The 14,739-nt window shown below is 59.7% G+C and overlaps 1 protein-coding gene and 1 pseudogene across 6 annotated transcripts; one reads left to right on the top strand and one right to left on the bottom strand.

Annotated features, from left to right (window-relative positions):
• Positions 1-2,324: 2,324 nt before the first annotated feature.
• Positions 2,325-9,928, top strand: ERF (ETS2 repressor factor). 6 transcript variants are annotated; one of them, XM_015442079.3, is made up of 4 exons: positions 2,325-2,352; positions 6,937-7,171; positions 7,558-7,673; positions 7,762-9,928. In XM_015442079.3, exons 2-4 carry the CDS (start codon positions 7,140-7,142, stop codon positions 9,033-9,035), a joined length of 1,422 nt encoding a protein of 473 aa, XP_015297565.1. In that variant the 5' UTR covers positions 2,325-2,352; positions 6,937-7,139; the 3' UTR covers positions 9,036-9,928. The 6 variants fall into 6 exon arrangements, with proteins under 6 accessions (XP_015297565.1, XP_005589451.1, XP_065391639.1 ...); XM_005589394.4 differs by having other exon boundaries at positions 2,325-2,478; XM_065535567.1 differs by lacking the exon at positions 2,325-2,352 and adding an exon at positions 2,818-2,918.
• On the bottom strand, positions 8,104-14,682 carry LOC135968507 (putative uncharacterized protein FLJ42213; annotated as a pseudogene).
• Between the last annotated feature and the right edge of the window lie 57 nt (positions 14,683-14,739).

Below are 14,739 nucleotides of genomic sequence, written 5' to 3'. Positions count from 1 at the left end.
CGCCCAGGCTGGAGTGCAGTGGCGCGATCTCGGCTCACTGCAGGCTCCGCCTCCCGGTTTCACGCCATTCTCCTGCCTCAGCCTCCCAAGTAGAAGGGACTACAGGCGCCTGCCACCGAGCCCGGCTAATTTTCTATATTTTTAGTAGAGACGGTTTTAGGTTTCACCGTGTTAGCCATGATGGTCTCCATCTCCTGACCTTGTGATCCGACCGCCTCGGCCTCCCCAAGTTCTGGGATTACAGGCGTGAGCCACCGCGCCCAGCCTATTCATTTTTAGACGGAGTTTTGCTGTTGCCCCAGGGGGAGTGCAATGGAGCGATCTCGGTTTACTACAGCCTCCGCCTCTTGGGTTCAAGTGATTCTCCTTCGTCAGCCTCCTGAGTAGCCGGGATTATAGCCGCGCGATCATGCTTGGGAAATTTCTGTATTTTTAGCAGAGATGGGGTTTCACCATGTTGGCCAGGCTGGTCTGGAACTCCTGACCTGAAGTCAGCCAACTCCCACCTTGGCTCCCAAAGTGCTAGGATTACCGGGCCCTGATGTAGTATCTTTGAAAATCTGCCTTTTTTTTTTTTTGAAGGGGGTAGTAAAAGAGGTAATAAAGCATAATGGTAAATGGTAAGTGTGGTGATTTAGAATTGGTTAGATCTGGGTTCGAATCTCAGTTCCAATACTTCCTGGCTGTAAGATTTAGTGGACTGATTTTCCCTCAGAGAGCATCACTTTATCTGTAAATGGGGATAACAACAGTAATTCCCCTCGTTGGGATTTTGTGAGGATTAAATGAGAAGATGCCCCTGACAATGCCTGGCCCAGTGCCTGGCACATCATGAACACTCGGAATTTGGGAGCTGTTATTCGAACAATGATGATGATTATTATTGCTGGACCACACCGCTCCCAGAGGGTTACAATATCCGTGGGGGAGCTGTACTGTCCGTAGGCAAGGTTACATAATTCCCCGGGGGTTGTGGGGGAAAGCTTCCCTGGAGCCCTTGGTCTCCCCAAGGAGGAGGCCTGAGATTTTTTTTTTGAGGCACCAGTGAGGAACCTGTCTAAGGCGGACTAGGTACCCCGCAAGCAAGGAGGCTGGGATTGAAGCCCTAGGTACCGGGAGCCTGAGCTCCGCAGGCCTTCCCTGTGTGTGACTTTTATGTGTCTCCCCGCCCATCTTCTGGATTTGTCCCCCACCCAGCCCCCCCAACTCCCGCCCGCCATCCATACGCCCTTCTTTGGAACCTCAGAATCTTTTTTGAGACCCTGTTTCCAGGCTATGCCTGTGAATATTGCTTCTATTTGGCCTCTACCCTGCTGCCGGCTCCTGGGCTCCATCAGATCTGCACTGTGATTTCCTGTTTCCCAGAGCCTCAGGCTTCATCCTTCCCTCCCGGCTGAGGCAGAGAACGGAGACTTAACACTTCCCTACGCTCTGGCTTTCGATCTTAAGCCCTGTCTTCCTCTCTCCTGGCGACCCTCAGTGCCCCTTGGGAGCACATTTGTTCAGACTTTGGTCGCCCCCTCGTATCCTGGCCTCGCCTCCGGAACCCCCGGTCCTAGTAGTGGAGGTGGGGGGACCTCCGGCGCCAGCCCTGTCCCCGGGACAGCTGCAGCCTGGGGACGGTGGTGGTGGGGGCTTCCAAATGCATTCTCTCTGGTCACTTCCTCCCCAGCTGGACTAGGGCTATCAGGAAGGCCAAGACCCCATCCCCACAGGAGCGGAGGGCACAGTCGCCTCCCCATTTCCGATGCTGGGAAATGCATCCCACCCATTCCACCCCACCCCTGGACAGCTGCCCCCATTCAGGCTCAGGGTTGGGGGGGCTGGGTAAAACCAAGCTGGTAATGCCGTCGTCTTGATCATCCTCTAAGGTCCTGACCCCGTCCCTCTGCAGAGAAGATTCTGCCCCCTCCCCACAAAAGTTTCTGACCCCCCGCTTCCTCGGAAGGGCCCCCCGTTTTCCCATACAGGCTCCCAAAAGAAACTCTGGAGCCCGCAGCGGGCAGAAGAGGAGGAGGGGCAGCAGGTAGCGAGTGCGGAGGACTTAAGTTATCTGCAGACTCGGAGCCTCGGACTACGGTCATGACCCGCGGGACCCCATTCCACCCCCGCCCCCTCCTTCCTCCCTCCCCCGCCGCGCGGCCCCTTTAAGCCCGGAGCCGGCCGGTCCTCAGTGGCTGCGCGCCGGCGAGCGTGTGTGTGAGTGCGCGGGGAGGGGGCGGGCGCAGTGTCTCCATGGCGACGCGGCGGTGACGTCGCCGGCCGGGGGGCGTGGGCGTCCCGGCCCCGGAGTGCGATATTAACCCGGGAGGCGGCGGCGGGGAGGGGAGAGGCTCTGAGAGGCGAGGCCGGGTGAGGCGGCAAGGGCGGCCCGACGGGCGCGGGACGGGACGGGGCAGCGCGGGCGCCGGGAGCCGCGGCCCGGAGTCGGGGCGCTTCGCCCCGGGCCCCCCAGCATGAAGACCCCGGCGGACACAGGTGGGGGCGGGGGCAGCACGTGTGGGGGAGACTTGTTGCCCCGGGAAACCGAACGGAGAAACTTTGGGGGGGCTGAAGGGGTCCGGGGGAGCCCAAGTGATCCCCAGTTCTGGGGGACCCCTCAAGCACTCGAGACCTGTTGCTTCTCGTGGCGCGAGCGGGGTTGCTGCCTGGGACCCCCGATTCCTAGCTCCGGGCGGAGTAGTGTGGGTGCTGCGGGTCTTGGTTCTGTATCCGTACCGGGACCCCGCAGGCCGGGCTCTCCCCACTCCCGGGATCACGGGGGTGGCGGGGTCCTTCCCCTCCGCTCTTGTCACGTTGCACTCTGGGGGCCGGGACGTGTGCGGGGCGGGGGGGTTCGTCCACCGGGCCCGCTATCCCTGGTTCTGCGCTGCGCGGTCCGGTTGGTGACCTTCACGGCGGCGCGTGCCCTGCACCAGGTTAGCGGGGGATACGGGATGGCCTCTAGGAGGAGGGCGTGAGTGGGGAGCCCGGGACTCGGGGTCCGGGCTGCGCCGCCCCTCCCCCGCCCGCCTCTGTCGGCTCCTCGCTCCCCCGCCCTCGCCGAGTCGCAAAGTTCCAAAGCGCAGCCCGAACGTTCGAAAAAGGAACTTTTTGTTTCCGACCTTAGAACGCGCGGCTTTAAGGTGGCTCCGGGGAGACCTGGGTACCCTCCTCCCGCGCCACCGGGGGCCCGGGGTTGAGCAGGGTGGGGAAGGTTGGGGGAGACGCAGAGACTCCCCCCTCGCCCCCCCTCCCGGATCCACCTCTTCTCTTTCAGCGGGCCGTCTCTTCCCTCCGCCCTTCTCTTCCCCGCCAACTTGCTCCTCCTTAAGGGGCCAAGGTTCCCCTCCCCCTCGGCCGGCGGGCGGGGGGCAGCGGGATTAACCCCCCTCCCACTCGGACTTTTCCCCCTCCCCTCCCCCGCCGCCCCCGGGCTCGCGCGGGCTGGACTTTGCGCCCAAGCGCGCAGGGGGAGGGGTCCCAGCCGCCCCCTGCCCGTCTACCCCGTCGGAATCCGGCCCGGGGCGGGGACGGGGGAGGGGGAAGGGGGCCGGGCGCCGCTGTTCAAACTTGTTTCCTTCCCCCGGCGGCGGCGGCGGCGGTGGCGGCGGCTCGGGCTCCTGTGTGCGGGTGTGTGCCCCGACCGGCCCACCCACCCCACCCCATCCCCACCCTACCCCATCCCCACCCCACCCCATCCCATCCCCACCCCATTCCCACCCCATTCCCATCCCCATCCCCATCCCCCTGCTCGGCGGGTGGGGGCGGCTTAATCTTAAAGGGCTCCGAGCTGGGCTCCGGCGCCTGGGGATTGGGACCCGGACCGAGGAGGGGCCCTGGGGGTGGGGCCGGGGTGCGGAGTGCGGTAGGGTCAGTCACGTGCGTCCCACACACTGCCCCGGCTTCCAGTAGCTCCCGGGCCGCTGGGCCCTGGGGGCAGCAGGAGCCTCCCCTCGCCCGAGAAGGCGGCCGAGGCGCCCAGACAACCTCGCCTCATCTTCCTTGCCTGCTACCGGCCTTGGCCTGATAGGACCTGCAGGTCGCTTCCCCAACCCTGTCTGGGGGCCGAACAGTGTGTGGGTTCTCCAGCTGGGGGAGGGGAGGGGCGGGAGGCCTGGAATGGCCTCCGATCGGTGCATCTTTCCCGTCTGCCTCCTAGCCTGCCGCTCCGCACCCCTCCATCCAATCCTCCATCCCGGCCCCTCTCTCCTCTGCCGTGGCTGTTTCCCACTTCCTGTTTTCTTCCCGGCTCTGGCGCCATAGAGGGCCGCCTGGAGTGGGGGAGGTGGTGGGGCCCCCCAGGAGGCCGGCGTGTTCTTCCTCTACCACCACTCCTCCCTTCCGACCCCCTTAAAAAAAGTTTGGGCCGTCACGTGAGGTTGGGGGGTGCCCGGGAGTTTCGTCCCCCCAGGCTTGCATAGTTTGTCGGGGAGAATCCCTACCCTACCTCTGTAGGACCCAGGTGTGCTTCTGGGACCTCGCCATCCCAGCCCTTGCTGTCTGTCTGCTGCCACTTCTGCACCCTGTCTCGCAGTTTCCTGAACCCCTCTCTCCATGTGCCAGCTCTCCCTGCCTCACTGGCCCCCATGTTCCCGAGGTTCCGCACCCCCAAGCTTCCTCCATGCAGGTCTGGTGTTTCCCTGTTTTAAGCACGTGGACGCATACACAGCACACTCACACATGCTCCCCTTGCCCGTGCCTGGCTCCTGGCTCCAAGGCCTGGGGAACAGAGCCCCATTGAGACACCCTGACGTCACCCCCTCTTCATTCTCCCCACCACAGCCGGGAACAGGCCCTCATGTATGCTGTGTCCGATGAGGAAAGCCGTCGTTGGGGTGGGCCTGGGAGTGGGGACGGGTCCCTGCCAGAAGTGGGAGCCAGGGTCCAGGCCCTGGAGGAGGGGTTGCTCAGGGAAGGGGTTTAACAAGGGGGCCTGGGACAGCTCCCAGAATGCGGCTTGAGGCCTTTCCAGAGCCCCCCCACCTCCTTTCCGAGTTCCCTTTGTGTTGCGTGTAGTCTCTTTCACTCCCTCTCTTCTGCAAAGTTTATTTTTAGCCTCCTGCTCCCCCGCTCCCAGGACTGTCGCTGCACACACGTTGCCTGGTTACCGGGACACGGAGGCTGGGGCGGGTGGGCTGGGAAGGGTGGCTTTAATTTTGGGGGGAGGGTGGAAGTCAGTACATCCCCCACCCCCAGATTGATGTCTCAGGGGCTTCAGCCCCCCTTCTGGGTCTAGAGCCAAATTGGGGCTGAGGTGGAAGTAGCATGGAGCTTCCTGCCCTGAGAAGGACCGGGAGCTTTTTGGAGGGGATGTGAGGGTCCATGAAGCTGGTGGCTTGGTCACCTGGGTTCCAAAGGATCCTGGGCCTTGCAGGAGACCTTGTGATCTGGACTCTCTAGAAGGGTGAGGATAATGGGGTGAACACCTAGGTTCCCAAGAGAGCGATGGGGCTCTGGGGTCCCTGGAAGGGGTTGTCAAAGGCTGTCACTTTTAAATGGAACTGGGGCTGTTGGTACTGGTGTGTGAACAGCCGGAGGTCATATCCCTGGCACCCTGAGGGGCTGGTGGAAGGCTGGGATATATCCGAATGGGGCAGGGACTTCGGGGATTATGTGGTACTGCAGCCCAGTCTGGGCGGGAGTTGGGGGCCTGGGTCCCTGTGAGGGACAGTGAGCTCTGGATTTGGAGGGGGTGGTCCCTGTGGGAGCAGGAACTACTGATTCCCTGGGTTCCCAAGGGGAAGAATCCCTTGTTGGATTCCAGACTTGGGTGGAGTCTTTGAGGGTGGATGTGTTGCCCGGAGGTCTTGTTGGTACCTGCTTGAGCTGGGGCCAAGGGAGGCGGATTGACCCCTGCAGCCTGACTGGATTTGGGAGCCGCCCATCTCTAGCCAGCCACCTTGGCCTTCTCTCTCTAGTGGCACCAGGGCCCCTGCCCTGCCTCCCCCGTCCTTCCCTTCCTCCCCTTTCCCTCCTCCCACCCCTCCATTACCGGCTGCCTGGTGCTGAATTATTGATGGCCCCTGATTACCCGGGGGTTTGGGAAATGACAACAACCGCAGCCCCCCCACCCCCCACCCCAGGCTGCCCACCCCCTCCAGAGACCAGCCAGCCCACCACCAACCTCTACCCAAGGTTAATGCTGGGGGCGGGCAGGCAGGTGGGCAGGGAAGGAGCTGAGGATGAGAAGGCAGAAGTGGGAAGAGGGTGACAGCTCCAGGGTGCCTGCTCAAGCTCCAGGCCTGGGCTGGGCCCTCCAGCCAGGTGGGGCCTGGATGCCTGGGTCTGGGGAGGGCAGTGTAGCTCAGAGGGTCCAGGGCTTGGGGGCGCCTCTCAGACAGTCTGGGTTTCACTCTCCAGGGAAGACAGAAGCCTCTGTGTGTGCAAGCGCTGACCTCATCGGCAACCAGTCACCCCACCCCTCCTGGTCCTTTTAAGAAAAAAAAAAAAAAAATCTTCCTCTCAGGTCCTGGGGTGGGAGTAGGGGCTCTGTTGGGTCTTCGGAGGAGACAGGGCATGTTCCTGAGGAGGAGATCTGAGTAGCTGGGGTGGTGTAACTGGCTGTGAATGGGAGTGGGGGTAAGCTGGGGGGGGTGTACCCCAACCCGGCTGGCCACGTGTGCCCCTTCCTGCCCCTCCCCCACTGGCAGCCCTGCCCGCCAGCCTGGCTTGGTGCCTGGCCCCCTGGCACTGGCCCCGGGACCCACCGCCGACGGTTTCCTGTTTCTCCCGGTGTCGCTGGAGCAGGCTCCAGCTTCCCCTCCCCCCAGCTCCTGTCTAGCCCCTCACATGCAGACAGACAGACACACACTGTCTTCTCTTAAATCAGGTCTTGACTGAGGTGAGACAGATTTCCCTATGTTGAAGGCAGGGCAGAGGTGGACCCTGGGATGGGACCCAGAGCCCTGGACTTGGCATCCTGACCCCAGGCCACTCCCTGCCTCCTATCCCCAGGGTTTGCCTTCCCGGATTGGGCCTACAAGCCAGAGTCGTCCCCTGGCTCGAGGCAGATCCAGCTGTGGCACTTTATCTTGGAGCTGCTACGAAAGGAGGAGTACCAGGGCGTCATCGCCTGGCAGGGGGACTACGGGGAATTCGTCATCAAAGACCCTGATGAGGTGGCCCGGCTGTGGGGCGTCCGCAAGTGCAAGCCCCAGATGAATTACGACAAGCTGAGCCGGGCCCTGCGGTGAGGACGGGCTGGGGACCCCTGAGCACATGTGGACTGTCCCCACCCGATGCACAGCCCCTTGCCTGTGGGAACAAGCATTGGGTCTGACCCCTGGCTTTGCCAAATCCTAGCTGTGTGACCTTGGGCCACTCCCAGCCCTTCCCTGAGCCCCTTGGTAACGCAGAAGTATCTTGAGGAGAGAATACGGTCACCAGTGGATCCTCTAGTCTTGCCTTACATGTGAGGAGAGAGCTGGTACCCACTCTCTGGGCACTTGATTTGTCTTCTGTGGCCCACGTTCCTCAGTTGGCCTTTGGGACCACACCTAAGTGCGTGTTAAGGTGTGGAGTCTAGACCTGGATCCCACATACCTGACCCTCCCAATGGCATTTCTGTACCCACAGCTATTACTATAACAAGCGCATTCTGCACAAGACTAAGGGGAAACGGTTCACCTACAAGTTCAATTTCAACAAACTGGTGCTGGTCAATTACCCTTTCATTGATGTGGGGTTGGCTGGTGAGTACCGGGGATGGTTGGTGTGGAGGGGGTCTGTGTGCCCCTTCAGGCTAGGCCAGGGGCCTTGACACTGTCTCCCTTCCGCCAGGGGGTGCGGTGCCCCAGAGTGCCCCGCCAGTGCCGTCGGGCGGTAGCCACTTCCGCTTCCCTCCCTCGACGCCCTCCGAGGTGCTGTCCCCCACCGAGGACCCCCGCTCACCACCGGCCTGCTCTTCATCCTCATCCTCCCTCTTTTCTGCTGTGGTGGCCCGCCGCCTGGGCCGAGGTTCAGTCAGTGACTGTAGTGATGGCACATCAGAGCTGGAGGAACCGCTGGGAGAGGATCCCCGGGCCCGACCACCTGGCCCTCCAGATCTGGGTGCCTTCCGAGGGCCCCCGCTGGCCCGCCTGCCCCATGACCCTGGTGTCTTCCGTGTCTATCCCCGGCCTCGGGGTGGCCCTGAACCCCTCAGCCCCTTCCCTGTGTCACCTCTGGCTGGGCCTGGATCCCTGCTGCCCCCTCAGCTCTCCCCGGCTCTGCCCATGACGCCCACCCACCTGGCCTACACTCCCTCGCCCACGTTGAGCCCGATGTACCCCAGTGGTGGCGGGGGGCCCAGCGGCTCAGGGGGAGGCTCCCACTTCTCCTTCAGCCCCGAGGACATGAAACGGTACCTGCAGGCCCACACCCAAAGCGTCTACAACTACCACCTCAGCCCCCGCGCCTTCCTGCACTACCCCGGGCTGGTGGTGCCCCAGCCCCAGCGCCCTGACAAGTGCCCGCTGCCGCCCATGGCACCCGAGACCCCACCGGTCCCCTCCTCGGCGTCGTCATCCTCTTCTTCTTCTTCCTCCCCATTCAAATTTAAGCTCCAGCCACCCCCACTTGGACGCCGGCAGCGGGCAGCTGGGGAGAAGGGCCCAGCTGGTGCTGACCAGAGCGGTGGCAGCGCAGGCGGGCTGGCCGAGGGGGCAGGGGCGCTAGCCCCACCGCCCCCGCCACCACAGATCAAGGTGGAGCCCATCTCGGAAGGCGAGTCAGAGGAGGTGGAGGTGACTGACATCAGTGATGAGGATGAGGAAGACGGGGAGGTGTTCAAAACACCCCGTGCCCCACCTGCACCCCCCAAGCCTGAGCCCGGTGAGGCACCCGGGGCATCCCAGTGCATGCCCCTCAAGCTACGCTTTAAGCGGCGCTGGAGTGAAGACTGTCGCCTGGAAGGGGGTGGGGGCCCCGCTGGGGGCTTTGAGGATGAGGGCGAGGACAAGAAGGTGCGTGGGGAGGGGCCTGGGGAGGCCGGGGGGCCCCTCACCCCAAGGCGGGTGAGCTCTGACCTCCAGCATGCCACGGCCCAGCTCTCCCTGGAGCACCGAGACTCCTGAGGGCTGTGGGCAGGGGACCCGTGTGCCCCCCACCCCCCATGCTTCTTTTGCTGCCTTAAGCCCCCTGTGCCCTGGAGGTGAGGGCAGCTCTCTTGTCTCTTCCCTGCCTCCTCCCTTTCCCCTCCCCACATTTTGTATAAAACTTTAATTTCTTTTTTTTAAATGGTGGGGGTGGGTGGGTGCCCAGGGCTAGGGGCTGTTCCCTGTCTCTGTGGGTTTCTAAGCTCTGGGCAAAGTGGTGGTAGCGGGGAGGGAGGGGGAAGTTAAGGGGGCCACCTCCATTCTGGGGAATTTATATTTGAATTGAGGCTTTGGCCTTAACACCCAGGAACTTTTTTATTACAATCGCTTAGGAAGTAAAGCCTTGTCTCCCTCCCTGTTCTCTGCCTCTTGTACCCCTCTGGCCCACCCACTCTGCCCCACTCCCAGCCCTTCTCAGCCCCAGCCCTGCCTGCCCTGCCCCTCCAGGGGGCCATGAGTGCCTAGGTTTCTCATACCCCACAAGGTCACAGCAGGGGAGGGAGGGACAATTTTATAATGAACCAAAAATTCCATGTGTTGGGGGGTGGGGGGCGGAGGAGGGTGAGGGGTGCCGCCCATGGGCCACAGATCTCTACAAGTGCCTGCTATCCCTCTCCCACTCCCCACCCCAGCACCGGTCCAACCCCTTCACCCCCAGCTGCTCCTAGGACTGGCCCATGGGCAGGCGGGTGGGGGGATGGGAAGGGGGTACCCTGAAACCAAACTGGAAGCCTCCTCTGCCTCCCAGCTGGGGCCTCTGGAGTGGGGTGGGGGGCTGTGGTCAAGCCTTATTCTGTATTGGGGACTGAGGGTGGGGGTAGTAGAGGGGCCGCTGGAGAATGTATTCAAAACAATAAAACTTTGGACCTTTGGATGCGGTGATCAATGTCCTAGGTGCTGGGTGCAGCCCCCTGCTTTTGTTTGATTCTGAAGGAGGGGCCCCAGCCTGGCTGCCAGTGGGTCTGTGGCCAGATCGGTATAGAGGGCCTAACCCTAATCAGAATGGGCCAAATCCAGGCCTGGGAAACTGTCTTGACCTCAGAGGCACTTAAGTCCCAGAGTTTGATGATAGTGGTCTCGGGCATGCACCAGCTTCATCTGACTGCCCCTCTGTTCCATGGGGACCTTGTCCTTGAAAGCTCTTCCCACTGTTTTTCACCACAATCCCACTGCCCTTGCTCTTCTGATTGCCTGGATGCCTTCCCACTTGTGGCTGTGAATTCTTCCCACACCCCAGGTCCCCAGCGAAGACCAGGAGCTCCCTTTTGCACTGCCCCTCACACCCTGCCCACACCCTTCTCTTGTTGCTCTGAGTTCAGCCGGGAGCCCTTTGGAGAACAGAACAGCCTGCAAGTTACCTTGCAAGGTAACTTGGTGATCTTCTGGTCCAGCCATGGGAACACCCCCAGCCAGCACACAGCCAGGGGACTGGCTCACTAGTCATCAATGCTGTTGATCTACTGTGTGTCCAATACTTATGAGCTGCAATGTTGTAGCTCTTTCATTATCTAGTAAGGTAGGGGCAACCGGTGCTGCTAAGTGACTTGCCCAGGGCCCTGTGGCTGAGCCAGGACTTCAAAGCCCACGTTCTTTCAACAACTGAGTTTTCCTTCCTAACACCAAGATAGTTGGATCCAGATCAGGCTTTCAGGATCAGAGGATTTGAGATGAGCTCATAAAGCTAGAAGCTGAGATTGGAGAGCTCGAATCAGGGATGAAAGAATTAGGAGGAATAATCCAGGCTGGAAGTGCCTTTAGAGACAAGTCCTGTCTCTTTCTCGCAGGTGAGGTGCCTGAGGCCCAGAAAGGGGAAGGGGCTTCCCCAAGGCCACACAGCTGCTAAGAGATGGAGTGGCAATTGAGGGCTTGTTGGACTGGCTTCACCATGAAACTCCACCCTGTGCAACCCTGAGGGGGAAGGAACGTTGACTGGCAACTGCTACCCACTCGCACCTCATTTCATGCCAGCCAGGGTGGGTGGTCCCAGATGATGTCGGTTGGCAGGGAAGAGAGGATCCAGAGCTAGGATACTGGCAGGAAACCGAGGCTCCTGAGGCGGCCTGCGGGAAACTGCTCCCTCTCCTGGGTGATGTAAGTCATTCCCTGGGGTGGGGGCCACTGGGCTATTTCTGGAAGCTGGGATGAGACATGTCTCCTGGCAACATAGTTGCAGCTGAGTTGGTGGTGGGGTGATGGAGATGGGGATGTTGTCTCTCGGGAGGAGAGGACCCTAACTACTGGCCTCAGCCTCTAAGCCCAGTGCCTTCAAAGCACTTCTAACCACATCTAATATGGAATCATCAGTGCTCAGCTCAGCTCCCTAAGTGCTGTCCAGGTCAGACCACAGCCCTACCAGACTAGTTGCCCCAGATTCTGGCTGTGTAGGATGTCACAGGTGGCATTTGGCCTTAAACTCCAGTGGCTCTCTAACCTTTAATCACATTTAGGTGTGATTAAAGGAACATTTCAAGCAATGTTGAAATGTTCCTGCAAGAAGACACCCTTGGTCCCATCCATATCCTCTGAGATCCTTGCTTCCAAGTAGAAAGCCCTTTACAGATGCTCTCAAGGCACTTCACATGTTAATTAATCTCATCAGAGACTTCCCCACTTTGTACTGTAGCCCCAGTACCTCCACAGACTCTCAAATTCCCTTCCTGATGCTTCTCAACCATCCCTCACCCCTTCACGTCGCTCAGAGATCCCCTTGGTCACCAGGAATTTCTGTCTCCCATAGACCTTTTTTTTTTCTTTCCCAAAACAGTCTCACTCTTGCTCAGGGTGGAGTACAGTGGTGCAATCTCAGCTCACTGCAACCTCAGCCACACGGGTTCAAGTGATTCTCGTGCCTCAGCTTCCCAAGTAGCTGGGATGACAGACCTGCGCCACCACACCCAGCTAATTTTTTTGTGTTTTTAGTAGAGATGGGGTTTCCTCCATGTTGGCCAGGCGGGTCTGGAACTTCTGACTGACCTCAAGTGATCCGCCACCTTGACCTCACAAAGTGCTAGGATTACAGGCGTAAGCCACCGCACCCAGCCATCCATAGAACTTCTAGCAGACACCCTAAGTCCCCTCAGGCTTCTCCACTGGTCCCCAGTAAATTATCCTCAGGTCATTAAGCTCATCAAAGACCCCTTCACCGCTCCACGGACTCCTCTTAGCCCTTCTAGACACCAGGCCTCTCTCAGACGTTTACAACCCTTCTAACATCCCTCTATGAACATTCTCACCCTCTACAAACATCCTGATAGATTTCAGACCGTCACCCTCAAACTCCCACGGACCCCAGTCCCCTCGTGGCGGTTGCCCACACGCACCAGCGCATGCCCCACGGGTTCTGGCGGTTAAGTAACCCACTCTATTCCGCCCCATGTCGCCGCCCTTTTGAGCCGTCTTGGTCCGGTTTTGGAATCCCTAGGTCAAGGGGCCTGACTCAAATTTTTACTTCTTGACTCAGAGCTGCCATCAGACGGCAGCAGGCACCGTTTGGCTAGGAAACTACAACTCCCAGAAACGCCCGCGCCGAGCTGCGCGTGGTGCAGCTGCCTGCTAAGTGAAGGGAACGGAAGTGTGTCCGCACTTTGCCTTCTGGGTAATGTAGTCTCCACAGGCTTTGGCGCTATCATCACCTGCGGTCGTGTCCGCGGGGAATTGCAGTCAGTAACAAACTGAGTGGACAGGACTTTCTTCTGATTTCAGAAAGGACAGGACAGTTAGTATAAACACAAGCTCGGATTAACATGAAGTCCAGAGACTCCATTTCCCACCATTCCAGGAGGCGGGAGGGGCTAAGAAAGCTTTCATTCTACCTCTAAGCATTTCCGGGGGAGGAAGAGACAACCACACACACAGGAACTGTTTCCCAGCGCTCTTTGGGGGCTACTCTCTTTCGGATATTAATCGATAAATAGGACGACTCACTGAGTACACAAAACCTGAGGCTACTCTTTGCAGCTGGCCTCCTTATTTTTGGCTTTCCGGGATCCTGTAATTTAGGAAGCGGAGGACGCAAAACACAGAGTGGGAGGCCCGGTGCCGTGGCTCAAGCCTGATATACCAGCACGTTGGAGGCTGAGGTAGAATCGCTTGAGCCCTGGAGTTGGAGACCAGCCTGGGCAACATGGCGAAGCCCTCCACCCTACCCCCACCCCGCAAAAGAAACCAAACCAAACCAAATTAGCAGGGCGTGATGGTGCACGCCTGTAGTCCCACCTACATGGGAGGCTTAGGTGGGGGGATTGCTTGAGCCTGGGAGTTCGAGGCTGCAGTGCCACTGCCCTCCAGCCTGGGCGACAGAGCGAGACCCTGTCTCAAATAAAGCAAAATCTGAAAACTGAATGGGGGTTCAAGACATAATTTTTTTTTTTTTTTTTTTTTGAGACGTAGTCTCACTCTTGTCGCCCAGGCTGGAGTGCAGTGGCGCGATCTCGGCTCACTGCAACCTCCGCCTCCCGGGTTCAAGCGATTCTCTTGCCTCAGCCTCCTGAGTAGCTGGGATTACAGGCGCCCGCCACCACGCCCAGCTAATTTTTGTACTTTTAGTAGAGACGGGGTTTCGCCATGTTGGCCAGGCTGGTCTCGAACTCCTGACCCCAGGTGATCCGCCCGCCTCGGCCTCCAAAAGTGGTGGGATCACAGGCGTGAGCCACCGGCACCCAGCCTGAGCCACCGCGCCCGGCCCAGAAATTCTATTTCCGTCTTTTTAATGCTCCATTCAGCTTCCTGGTGCGAACCACATTGCTAGGAAAAGCTAGACTGTATCCGAAGACTAGTTAGTGTTCGGAGAAACCGCCGGGAACTTTGTTTCCCGAATTCTTTGCAGAGTTGCGGTTAGAGAGGGGACATTTTTTCTTTCTTGATCTATGGTCACCTGGAACTTAAAGGTGCTTGGCTCCATTTTCCAGCAGTCCTTGATCGACCTCGCCTCTTTCTTTAAGAAGAACCTGGGGGCGAGGAAGGAGGGGCTGAAACACTTTTAAGTCTCTCCAGGGAACTACTGCAGTCTCTAACCTTTCGCTCCACGCCCCCGATGGTGGCCATTGGACTCCGCTTCCCGACAAGCCTCCGCAAACTGGCCTCACAAAGGGTCAGGTCTGGACTATTCCCCAGCAGGCTTGGAGCTCATGGGCGATCCCGCCCCCTCAGTCAATGGGGAGGATGCCTTGAACTCCATTTCCCAGAACACACCAGGGCTCGCTGTGGCAACTGCACTGAAGCCTTGGTGTTGACTACACTTCCCGGCAGGGACTGCGGCCTAGCGTACCTGGGAAGAGAAGCGCGAAATTTACTCCATTTCCTCTCCCATCTCCGGAATTGCAGTATCCACTTGGGACTTAAGAAACCACCTGGGACTCCATTTCCCGGCGTGCTTTAAGAATCGCTTTACACCTGCAATGCGGTGAGGGCGTGGCGATGACTCCATTTCCCGGCTTGCTTCACGGCCCGAGATCCGCAGGTTCACGCGCGCCGACTCAATTTCCCAGAGCGCACCGGGCTCTGGGACGCACACACAGCCAATAAACTGAGTGAGTGGACTCTGTTTCCCAGCGTGCATCAGGCTCTCTGCTTCCCGAAATACTTCAGGGCTCCCCGTCGTACCGTCGGCAGACAGATTACCCTGGACTCCATTTCCCGACGTATAGCGCGACCCGTCATTCCCGCGGTCTACTCTGAGGCTTTT

The sequence above is a fragment of the Macaca fascicularis genome, chromosome 19 (genome assembly GCF_037993035.2).
Source record: "Macaca fascicularis isolate 582-1 chromosome 19, T2T-MFA8v1.1".
In the NCBI taxonomy this organism is placed as follows: domain Eukaryota; kingdom Metazoa; phylum Chordata; class Mammalia; order Primates; family Cercopithecidae; genus Macaca; species Macaca fascicularis.
This window is presented reverse-complemented; position numbering and strand designations above follow the sequence as displayed.

Coding starts and splice junctions, on each gene's coding strand:
- ERF (XM_005589394.4), top strand. CDS start 2,457: ATGAAGACCCCGGCGGACACAG. Junction 7,172..7,557: donor AAGCTGAGCCGGGCCCTGCG/GTGAGGACGGGC, acceptor CTGTACCCACAG/CTATTACTATAACAAGCGCA. Junction 7,674..7,761: donor CATTGATGTGGGGTTGGCTG/GTGAGTACCGGG, acceptor CCCTTCCGCCAG/GGGGTGCGGTGCCCCAGAGT.